This window comes from Python bivittatus, unplaced genomic scaffold, assembly GCF_059951505.1.
Source record: "Python bivittatus isolate LINGU-HERP-01145 unplaced genomic scaffold, Pbiv_v1 ctg000020_np1212, whole genome shotgun sequence".
Lineage (NCBI taxonomy): Eukaryota > Metazoa > Chordata > Lepidosauria > Squamata > Pythonidae > Python > Python bivittatus.
Window position 1 is genome coordinate 44,087,618 of NW_028277030.1, and position 12,338 is coordinate 44,099,955.

General features: G+C 36.5%; 1 protein-coding gene across 7 annotated transcripts in view; it reads right to left on the reverse strand.

The window, feature by feature from the left end:
- Positions 1–3,466: 3,466 nt before the first annotated feature.
- Positions 3,467–12,338, reverse strand: part of COL12A1 (collagen type XII alpha 1 chain) — a 145,920-nt gene continuing 137,048 nt past the window's right edge. For 2 of the 7 annotated variants that reach the window (XM_025165895.2, XM_088137776.1), the window contains exons 61-65: positions 10,441–10,476; positions 10,263–10,329; positions 8,877–9,065; positions 8,533–8,601; positions 7,172–7,757 (exon numbers count right to left, since the gene is read on the reverse strand). In XM_025165895.2, coding sequence (XP_025021663.2) covers positions 7,567–7,757; positions 8,533–8,601; positions 8,877–9,065; positions 10,263–10,329; positions 10,441–10,476 — 552 coding nt within the window. In that variant the 3' untranslated portion in view covers positions 7,172–7,566. The other 5 variants (XM_007426960.3, XM_007426961.3, XM_007426962.3 and 2 more) reach the window with 5 other exon arrangements.

Genomic DNA, 12,338 nt, shown 5'->3' on the forward strand with positions numbered 1-12,338 from the left:
AAGAAAAGAAAAGAAAGGAAGGAAGGAAGGAAGGAAGGAAGGAAGGAAGGAAGGAAGGAAGGAAGGAAGGAAGGAAGGAAGGAAAGATTATGACTTCTATCCTTCTATCCAGTAGTTGCCATCTTACTCTTTTCCCTCCCTCTTTTTATTTTTTTTCCTCTTACTTTGTAATACCCCTCCCTTTGTTTCTTAACCCTTTATAGTCCCCAAACCCATAAATCATCCATTCAATCTTTTCTTTTTTCAACAAAAAGTCCATATAAGGTTTCCAGTCTTTAAAAAAAAAAGTCTTTTATCATTTTCCCCTGACCAAATTGGTCAGCTTTGCCATTTATTTTATTTTATTTTATTTTATATTATATTATTTTATTTTTTATTTAATTATTAAATTTATATGCCACCCATCTCCCTCATTTCCACAATCTCTGTCAATTTTATAATTCAATCTTCTACTGTAGATATTTTGTTATTCCTCCATCATTGTGCATATAATAATCTTGCTTCAGTTATCACATACAGTATTAATTTCCCATATTTCTCTTCTAGTTCAATGTCCATAAAACCCAATAGAAACAATTCTGGTTTCATCCGCAACACGTTTTGCATCATTGTATGGATTTGCACCCAAAATTTATTTGCTTTTTCACAGGTCTGATCACATTTTAAAGGACATATTTTTTAGAACTGGAAACCAACAGCTCTACACACCAAGCATCACTATTTTTAAAGATATATTCTAATGTTCTGTTCTAAAATTGCTTTATGAATCAATCACTAGCATCACAGTATTACAACTGTGTAATATTGTTACACAGGATAGGCAACTGAAGTGTCTGGAGAACTGTACTTCTCTACCAACTCTGATACAGCAAATTTGCAAGTAGATGGCATATCCTCAGTGGGTCAACCACCATGTAAATTAAACTTTGACATTAGACAATCTAACATGTCTCCAGACTGTATTTTTAATATTTGGGGGGGAAAAAAACTTATGTTGCCTTTAGTCAGGTGCAATTTGGCTTGAAAGTTGTAACTTTTGGCATTAAGGAAATTAAATTCTGTGTAGTAGATTGACAAAATGATGCCCTAGACCATTTGTGAGGCAAATCAGAAGCACTTCGTACCTCTGCATGGTCTAATATAGAGATGTTGACTTGCTGTTTGCCTGAACTTGAAGTGTACTTTTTCCAGTTCCTGGAATTATTTTAGTTAAAAAATGGAGCTGAACTTGTGTCTAAACAGCTTGGTCAGCAAGTAACTTATAAGGAAGCCGCCTTCTGCCTGGAGGCTCTGCTGCTAAGACGCTTCATCAGAAGTGCACCCTTTGTGGGTGCAGAGGTGGGCTCCCTAGTGCACTGTTATCTCTGTCTTTGGCTCCATGCTGGTTCCCTCCCACAGAACAGGTGCATTAGTGCCATTAGATCATTTTAGATCCTTACTAGTCTCTTGTGCTATAGATGATGGGTTGCTTGGAAAACTATCATTTTGTTGCACACTTTGGCTACATTTTTTGCAACTATCTTTCCTCTTCATGCCCATTATACAATATAATTCTCTCACTCTCTTTTTGTGTAGCAATTCTGATATATGCATTTTTTTCTCTACGGCCTTGTTCATTTTGTCATTCTACTAAACATTATTTTTCATACTTGATACTATCACTACCGCTCCACACAGTTCTGCGGCCCTCCGAAACATAATCTTTCACTCTGTTCTAAGCAACTTCCACCTCCTCTTTAATCTTCTTCCCACTTATTTTGTTGGAAGATTAATCTCTTCTAATATTTTTATATGGAACTTATACTTTCTCTTCCTGTAGTCATTCTACTGCCACTCTTGTTCATTTCAGTTCTTTCCTTTTCTTCTCTTCCATGTCCATTTTTTCCAAAGACCACTGTTGGCATTATCAAAAAAAAGAAAGAAAGAAAGAAAGGTCTGTTGCACATTCAGAACTTCTCAAGACCCTTCTATCCTTCAACTGATGCCATCACAGTAAGCAAACTGAAGGAATGAATAGAAATATAAGCTCTACTTTATTTATGTAACTGTTTTGGTTCTGTGGAGTGTTCTGAGTTACTTGTAAGTAATACTTCTTGGGGGTAAAACCAAATCAAAGATACGCCATTGTCTCATCATTCATTCTGATCAGAAGTAGCTGGTGGAGAGCAATACCAGCTATGTGGTTTGTTAATTATGTCAGTCAAAGTTGGCAGTGTAAGAGAAACTGGGCCAACTAAACCTATATATAGTTAGAAGCAGGAGTGACATAGTAACAAGAGTTAGATTCCTTCATTATGTTGCAGAGAGTAGATTGATCCAGGTTAAAAGCTTGTCCTAGGACTGAGAATCCTTCACCAGTTTCAGCACAACTTAGTATGCTAAATTTTGTTTCTAGTGTTAGAAATGTTAAGAGAGGTCCTTCTGCTTTTTATTTTAGGTAAAGGGATTGGACATTGATGGCCAATTTAGCTCTATAGTAGCTATTGCAGGTATGGAAGTAAGAGGGAGAACAGCTAGAACAACTGCATAACTGCACAACACAATGGTATATGTGTGAGTGAGATCAGAAAGGGGTTTTGGTGGGAAAATATTCAATCAGTTTTGGTAGGAAGAAATCTTGGCATGTTTCCGGATTTTGGTGCAAATTGACTATGCAGGCACAAATCATGTAATATCAGGGTTTACAGATGATGGGCAATGGTTGGACCGCCATATAATTCCAGCAAAAGAAACCTTGGTGAGCCAGTTGCCAGCTAATGTTTGTACTACTGGGCCAGATGGACCAATGGTTTAACTACTCAACAGAAGACAGCACATGTTCTGAAGAGAAAATACTCAAATCTTCCTATCTCCCATCCACTTTTGTACTGTATCTCCACCCTTATCACTAGTTTTCTTCCTTCTCTGTCTTTTAAAAGGCACAGTCTGAGAAAATCTGGCAACTCTACAAAATGTGGAGTCCTTGGGGTTCTCTGACTTGTTTTCTTGCAGACGTTTCATTACCCGCCTAGGTTACCAGCACTGAAGAAGTTACCTAGTTGGGTAATGAAACGTCTGCAAGAAAACAGCCAAGCTCAGAGAACTCCAAGGACTCCACAGTTCAACCCTGAGCTACAGATATTCTCTTCTATTGATACTCTACCAAATATTGAGCAGATGAGATCACAGATCATTTGAAAAATGTACATGGACTTCTAAGTTTGGGAACTGCTATTCATTTTGCTATGGAAGCTTCTGTACAATAGGGTCATAAACTATACCTTCGGAGCAGGGAAAATGTCGCTGAAAATACAGTGCTCCTCATTCAGTATTCTAAACTGCAATGTGGTGTATATATGCGTGTAGATGTGTATGCTCACACATACAGAGAGAGAGAAATACTGTTTCATGTTTCAAGTGATTAATTTTCCATGACAATAAAGCCTCCGAAATCTAGATGCTTTCCAGCAATAATACTCAGACTCTGTACAGATTTTCAGTAGTTTTATTGAAAAATGCCTCTTTTGTTTCAGAAATAAATAATATAAGGCAGTGAAATTCACAATTTGCAGTTAAAATATAAAAGCAGCAATTCTATATCCATAGTCTTGCAAATAATTTCCAACTGCTTTTTTTCTGATAACTATGAAACATTATATTCTGGAGAGAAGGGGAATCATAACTAAATATACAACACAAACATGCAATTCCATCTCTGCAGGATTGACTGCAATTTGGCATAAATGTTAAAGTCTCTAAAACAAGGAAATTTAAGCCATTACTTCTTTTAAAATTGTATCCAGTTGATACAATGATGCCAGCTATATTATTTAAAGGTTTGTGGTTGTTAAAGAGATGCATAAAAGCAGTATATGCCCTGCAAGATATATGCAAAAGTAGAAGAAATTGCCTGTGTGGAAAGAGGAGTTTCTTGTTTTACTAGACATTGCAGATTTGTAACAGTGACTGAATTACCAAGCAAGTAATTTGATGAGGAAGACAAATATATGGCAAGCTCTTTCTTTGCTGAGACATCCAGCCTCTAGAATACTTGTTGTAGCTATGAAGAAGGTTGGATTTTTATGGATGCTATTTTTAATTTATTAAAAGAACTGCAGCCCTCTGATCATTTTGATGCACTTGTTAAAGTTCAACGCAGCCGCTTGAAGCACAGGTATATTACAGGCATTTCAAGAGAGAGAATGAAATGTATAATAACATCTATTGCTATTCCCACATAAGCCAGATGTCCTCAGAAGACGAAATTGTACTTCTGCTTGGAAACACTGGAGGAGGAATAGTATATCTACATATGAGAGAATGGCAACAACAAAAACAAATACCCAAAAGGAGAGGGGGTGGGGAGAGAGAAGTGAGAAAATAAGACATTTATGGTTTTGTTTTTGCTTTTCTTGATAAAGAACGTTTCCAGCGCATATGTTCAGGGAAAGCAGGTGAATGCATATCAGATCCATAATCCTCATAGTCTTCATTTCTTCTTTCAGATTCCACTGGTGCTATGTAGGCCTCACTGTCAGGCTGATACGGTCCACTTTCAGGTACATAAGACTCTGGTTGAAAATAGTTGTCCAATTGAACATTAAAGTTATCACAGGTCTTTGAATCAACAGGGATTTTCTTTTTCTTGGTTTAAAAGCAGGCTATTAGGCTGCTGTGGTTTTGTTTTAGTAAAGCTGGGATGGCTTTTCTTTTTCTTTCAATTGATTCTCAGGGCTTTTATTCAGAAGTTAGATTCATTTAAAAACAAACAAACAAACAAACAAACCTAGCTTCTGAGTAACTGATCCTAAAATCAATAATTTATGTAGAAATTCTGCCACACATATGGATCTCAACAAAGGGGGTTGTGACTGACGTTGCCCTTGCCTTTGACATAAATGCTGCAGCTTCATATGTGTGTCCGGCGAAGACATATGGCCAGGGGAAAGCACCGCTCCCTCTCAAAAATCTTCCCCATGACAAATTAACATAAACAAAATTTAAACAAAAATACTAACATCAGCATCTAAAAAAATCAAAAACTGAAGTTCTGTGTGTGTTTGTTCAGAACTAAGTCTCTTAGGGTGCAAAGGGACTTAATGCCAAGCAAACAAGCAAGCCTAGTTTGTAGTTTAGTCTCTAACATTAATTTTGCACAATGTACACATAATAATAATTAAAAACTAATTTCAGTCCCCTTGGGGGAGGAAAAAAATCTACAACAAAAAGAATATTGGTGTAAGAGACAATTTAATGAATGCTAAAAATGAAATAATCTTGAGGTTCAGGGTATTTTTAAAATAAGTATTTAAATTACAAAATTGCTAAAGTCAAAACTTGACTAACTTCCACTGAAAACAGTTAAGATTTATGTTAGTCACAATTAGTTGTAACTTATTCCATTTGTTTCATTGGGACACAATTAATTTTAGTAGGATCAGGGCCTTAATGTATACTTAAATGATCTTTAGCAATTCTACTTAACTGAAAGCTAATGATCAAAATAAATGTTTTGTCAAGAAGGAAAACCTTACGCATGCAGCATTATTTTGTTCAAAATAGTCCTCTAAGGGTGTGGCAGAAATCTACACCAAGTTATCACCACTAACAATATTCAATAACTACTATTTTTTGACAATGTTCCTTATATCCGATTGAACCAGAGCTAGTGCTGGAGGAATACCAAAGATTTCAGGAAAATCAGAAGCAACATTAATTATATTTTGAGCATTTGTAAGAAGATTACATATACAAAAAAGCCTCAAGTCCTGAATCAGGTAAGATGGAGACAAGAATAACAAGCAGAGAGAAAAAGATTTTGAGAGTTTCAAAGAGATTATGCCAGCACAAATTAAAAAGCAGCAGGAAGTTTGAATGCAAAAGCATGATGTAATGTTGTTAACTAAGTTTAGTGGACATGATTCCATACAAATCATTTACAAGCCACAATTAGTTCATTATTTACAGTGTCATTTTCTGTTTCACCAAAGTAAATGTATTATGGTGTTATGTCCATTAATATGTTTATAAGCCTCCACTGCCATTGTAGTAACTTGGTTTTGATATAATTGGAGAGGAAAGTAATAACAGGGAGGTTGACTTTACTTCCTTTGCTTTATCAAATGCAACACATTGCCCTTTACTGCAATCAAAAATGCTTGTTAGTAAGTACGTTCTTTAAAAAAGAGAATCTTCCCATCTTATGAGGCCAACACTATTCATGTAACTGTTATCTATAGCGAAATATCCATACAGATTCACGTCCAAATAAGCACGTGCACAAACATCTCAGAAACAGGATTTTCATTGTATTCAAACTGTAAGCAGCACTGGTGGCATAGAAAATGTGTTAGCCGGAACCTGAAACAGGTCAAAGATGATGTTAGTTTTCAGGGTTGAACAGCTGTGCAAAACTGTTTTTCATCCATCTACATCCATCTACATCCATGAGAGTTAAATTGTATGTATATCTATACATATACATATACATATATATATATATATATATATGCCATATAAATGTTTTCTGAAAGGGTAGCACTGCAATATTATTTTCCATTTATTTTTTCATTCAATTGTTGATATTGTGCAAATTTTGCATAATGGCTTATTCTGCTGAATTTGCTCTACCCATCAATACTATGAATGTGTGTGTACATATATATATATATATAGATATATAGATATATATTCACGTATACATGCAAACAACATAACGAACAGCAATATCATGTTTATGGAGTATAAGGTGCTACAGTGCACACAACAAATTCGTGATCAATATTAAGGGCCTGGAATCTTTTCTTGAAGATATTTTAAATATATGGCATAGTCACTGGTTATGACTCTTCCCAGTTTTTAGTAATTTGGTATCCAGTGGCCACAAATATCCAGCATTTTTATTCCTTTGACCATTCATTGTCTCAGATTGACTCTTCTCAGAAGAAATTTGTATCATATACCAATATAATCATAGATTCCATTGAATTTGGTACAGTGCAAATTGTGACTTCCCATGCCCTCCCTTGCCTAGTTGTCTGCACTGTATCACAAAATGACATTTGAAATAGAAAATTAGATTTCAGGTACTAATTTTGTATAGATAATCCCATCACGAATCAGAAAGACGGATGCAGAAATGGCAAACTGTGTTCTTTTTACTTTAGACGAATGGTCAACCTTGTTCAGAAGTACAGTAGTAGTTTGATGGAGAAGGAAAACAGGAAGAAGGAAAAATAGTCAATTATATCCTAAGAGCAATGTGCATTACCCTATCATTGCAAATATTAGAAATAAATTTCTCTTGAAATATATAAACTACTTTTTGCTTAAGGTAAAATAGACACTTTAACCTGGAACAATTCTGTAAAGCTACTTCAAACTGGAGAAATTCTATAAACACTAAAGGCACTAGTTATAGGAATCACAATAAATATTCCTAAATCTGATTGAGTTGGAAAGCTTAGATGATTGAGCAGTTGAGTTATAGTTCAGTTCTGAATTCTACTAATTCTACTTTTACTAGAACATTTCATTGTATAAAAGTATTCATGCTGAACAAGCTTTCGTTAAAGTAATCAATGACATTTAAGTGCTCAATAACCTACCTGGATATCCTTGACCGTTGTAAGCAATGCTAGCACACAGGGATGAATCACAGTATCCAGGGGGGCCAGGAGGACCTCTGATACCACCATTACCAGGTCGGCCAGGTGGCCCAGGTGGACCTCGGGAGCCTGTAGAACCTGGTGGGCCAATTCTGGATTCTCCTTGTGGACCTATTTTTAGAATGAAAAGGAAGGTATTAGATCAATAAATTCAGTACGAGGCAATTTAGTAAAGTGGTTGGCAAAATTAAAAACTAGATTACACTCAAACATGTGGTTAAGAAATATTTCCATTTCGTTTCTACATATGGTGTTGATGAAGCAACCACAGGGAACCCAAAACGTAACTCATCATTAGTTATTTCCCTGATTTTAAGGTCTTTACTCATAGAAAATCGCTTTGGCACGATTTGAGCCTGGTGGATTACATCCACTTTCTGTAAGACGCAGGGAAGCACTTCTACATTACATTTCAATTAAAGCATAAGATTACTTTAACTTTGCTACTCTATAGCTTTAGAATAGATGAGATAATGTTTTCTTTGGAACAATTTATGTTCATGGTTAAAAGAAGTGTAAAGTTTTCAGAAAATGAAGGTAAAATTTGTTGTGAGCTTCTTATGGAGTTTGTCATGAATGTGCAAGCAGTAAACTGAAGGCAGAGTCTAACTGAACCTGCCAAGGCCTCAGTAAATGATCAAACTGTATTGATAGCAAAACTAGCTATGAGAGAGTCATAATCTATGAGAGAGCCCTGTAACTTTGTATATGCTAAAGAAATGAGAGACAAAATATTACAAACCAAAGCTAATTGGTACTCTGGAATTTCTCAAAGGTTTACTTAGTATTTTCAGTTGATGTGTGGAGTTAAGGAGGATGAAAAACATCAGACTGAATACAAGTTTCAAAAATTTAATAGTGTACTTCACAAAGAATTATAACCCACCTGGTGGCCCTGGCAAACCTCGTGGTCCTTGTAATCCAATTCCTCTTTCACCTTTCTCTCCAGGCAGCCCTAAAGCACACCAAAAAGAAAATGTATTCAAGCTGTGTCAAAGAAGTAATGGCTCAATTGCTCAGGAAACATCTAATGTAGAGCACATGCTGTTGAGTTCTGCTACCTGGTCAATGCCACTTAGGGCAACTTAAACTGTTTAAGCATTTCAGTTGTTTAAGCTTTGTTCTGCTGATAGTCCCATTTAATGTTCTCAACCCTGAAATATCAGTTAAGCATTCCTCTGCAGGGGAACTTTGCCATGACCCGTTTTCTTCTCCTACAGGACAACCCACCTCTCTCTCCAGGGGATCCTTGCATGCCAGGTGTGCCTGGAAATCCAGGCCTGCCTCCAGTTCCAGGCTCTCCTGATGACCCAGGAGGTCCAGGGGGTCCTGGTGGCCCTGGAGGTCCAGGCTGGTTTCGATTTGAATGGTAGTCATTTGGAATCTGATTCAGCATCTGGTTAAATCGGGTCATTTGGCCTTTGGGGAAAAAAAAAAGAAATAGATTAACTAAGAGAGTGACTAATGTCATATCCTTTTAGAGTGATTAAAAAACAAACACTGCACCCATCAGCTGATGCCAAAGGTGAAACCAGTACATTTGTAAAAGAAAGAATTATTCAGTGAATGGAGGACCTATGCATATTCTTATATACTTTCCCTTCCCCAACTCAATCAGGAATAGATTACTCTGTGTTGACACTCCAGATATCTGTAATTATGTATTGATTTCTCCAATAAAAATGTTACTACTCCTCTTGAGAAAACCAGTGGAAATATAGAAATTAAATCTAGGCCAATGAATCGCTATGTATGTGTGACTGCATGAAGTAATCCAGATCTGCTGTCAGGACATCAGTGTCTCCTGGATTTTGACCAGTGAGCAGGAAACAGTTAGAATGGTTACTTGAAGAGTGAGAAAAAAGAGGAAATGCATCACTAAACAGGACATTACAAATAGCACATGTAAGTTTTCATATACAGCACAGGGTTTTTCAACTATATTCCACAAAACCCTAGGGTTCCGTGAGGATTTGACAGGGTACTGTGAGAAACTAGGGGGGAAAGGTTAGTTGGCAGTTGTTTTTTAACTAACAGACTCTTGAGTTCTGGTCCTGCCTTAGGCATGAAGCCAGCTGGGTAACCTTGGGCCAGTCACTTCTCTCAGCCTTAAGAAGGAGGCAAGGGCAAACCACTCCCAAAGTCTTTCCAAGAAAACTGCAGGGACATGACCAGGCAGTCGCCATGAGTTAACACTGGCTCAAAAGCACAAAATAAAGCAAAACAAAATATTAGCTTATAAGTATAAATCTAAATGTTAAAAGAATTACTCCTAGCAATACAACCCTTCTCAGCTTGACTGCTGGCTTAGACTATTGAAGCAATGAAGGTGCTGCTGACGAGCAACTGCAAGTACTTTGTTCTGCATACTTCTATTTCCTGTACGGACTGGGAACTAATATAAGCTTGTAGAAGAACCTGTCCTCTGATTTCCCTTTAAGAAAACAGTCCTTTAGAGGGAGGGCTGTTGTAGATCACAAAACTCACAAACATCCTGCATACTTGATTTGATTTGACTGCATAAAGATTCATCCCACATGCTTAACGTCCACAGCGTATTAGGGCCTGACGACATGGTTTTCACTGTTTGTTCTATGTTATAGATGTACCACTTACTGTTAATCATTTGTTCACAGACTTGTCTCGCCACAGCTCGCATCAGATTCTGGGAAGCAACGTCTCCCTTAATAAGTAAAATAATTGATGTTTTATATCTCAGCGTGCTCCAAGATAAATGACTGTATTTGATAAGTTTAAAAAAAAGTATATGAATTTATTTTAAGGTTGCACTTACCCGGTCACCTTTTTCACCTTTCAATCCAGCTGGACCCTGTAACCAATTACATCCAGTCAAATGTTACCACAGGACAGCATAGTGAAGCAGAAATACATGACATAGGTAGCAAAACCCAAAATGTCAAGAATGAATTCAAAAATATTCACAAACAGATGACTAACTGTAAGGAATTTGAGGGGGCTTGAGTAAAGAGCATCATAAATTTTAGACTCAGGCCTCATCTACATATGTAGTAAAAAGATGTGGTAAAATATTAAGAGAGTAGACTGGAGTATTGAACTGTATTTCTCTAGACTGAAAGCAAGATGCCACAATTGAACGCTTTCTGGATTTTTAAGTATCAGATTTGGGGTGAGGGTTCTAGCCCATTTCCCCCCCTGTGATTATATAGCTTAATACAGGTGTTTGAAATAGTATAATGCTGAACCAGTGGACATTCTAGCCCATTGATTCAGCATTATATAATCTCATTACACAGCACTGTAGACCATATGAATGTTCTGGAGCTTTATTCATACACAGCATAAATGATATGCAGGATTAAGCCAAGTGACTGACAAGGATTGTGAAGGTTGATGTGGTTCATCCCCTCTTTCCAGCACCTTCCCTTCTTTCCACCCTACCACCAGTGGATATGGCTGCTTTCCTCAGTTTCCCTCTGTACCATTTCTGGTGGAGCAATCATGCCTCATTCCATACACAAAACATAACCCCATTTCATCCATGTATGGACCTAAACAGCCAAAATGCATGTGTTTCTCTTCAGGTGCAAACCACCAAAAAACAGCTGTTTCACTCATTTAGAAATTCTGCTGAATCTTTGACTTGATCACATATTTAAATTCTGATTGATTTCTTTACATACATACCCTTCATTCTATTTCCTTTTGTGGTAAGCAACATGATGCAATACACAAAAAAGAAGTAAGAAATAGTAAGGCAAAGGAATTAAGGCATGAGAAGGAAGTGTAACTTCATCTGCTTTATATCCAATGATTCAAAACACTTTTCCAACTGTGCAAATCATTCTTGCTTGCTCTGCATCCACAAACTGTTTCATACATTGCTTCTTGTCCTTCAGATGTGCACTTTAAACAGATAAAATGCCTTGTAGCAGCACGGCCTCTATATATATGCTTGTAGCTTTTAAATTGTAATGGGACATGAATGCAGAAATTGGTCTCATGTGTTTTAGGAATATGGGAAACTATCTACCAAGTGAAAACATTAATCAAAATAGCTTAAGAGCACCAGCAGTGCCTTCCAAGATTTCAGAAACTGGTCTCTTCTTAACCTTCCTGAAAATGCTGGACTTCAGAACCTTTTGCAATCAAAGCAGTTATACGACTATTGAGCTATGTTCTATGTTTCCAAGGGAACTATTTTCATTATATATATTCAAAATATATTCCATTCCTCCTTGACAACAAAACAAAGTTATTTATAACTAATGCTAAGGTAAGAATCAAGCAGCCTTTAGGTATGTAACTTTCAACTTTGTCACCTAAAATGGATCTATTTAGAAACATCCATAAGAGTGATCTGAGAAAGAAGACATGCTCAACTACATTTTTATTTTTCTTCTGAGACATTCTTCAATATTGTTTTCTGTGGTGTATTCCTATCTCTGTGAATGCCGATTCGATGAGGAAATAGGTTAGGTCTGTATAAAGTTAATGTTTGGTTTCTGTACAATAGATGGGTAAAAGATGTTTCAAGTTATGCAACTGAGCATTCATCTTTTTTTCAATTAATGTTTCTCTCATTTTTTAATTAAAATGAAATGTAGAAGAAACAGTCTAACTACCTGATGAAATATCCTAGTGAATTGTCCAAGTAACTGTTGAATCTTCCTCTGAGAGTGTCCCCCACCCGTGATTGTAAAACAGTAAAGT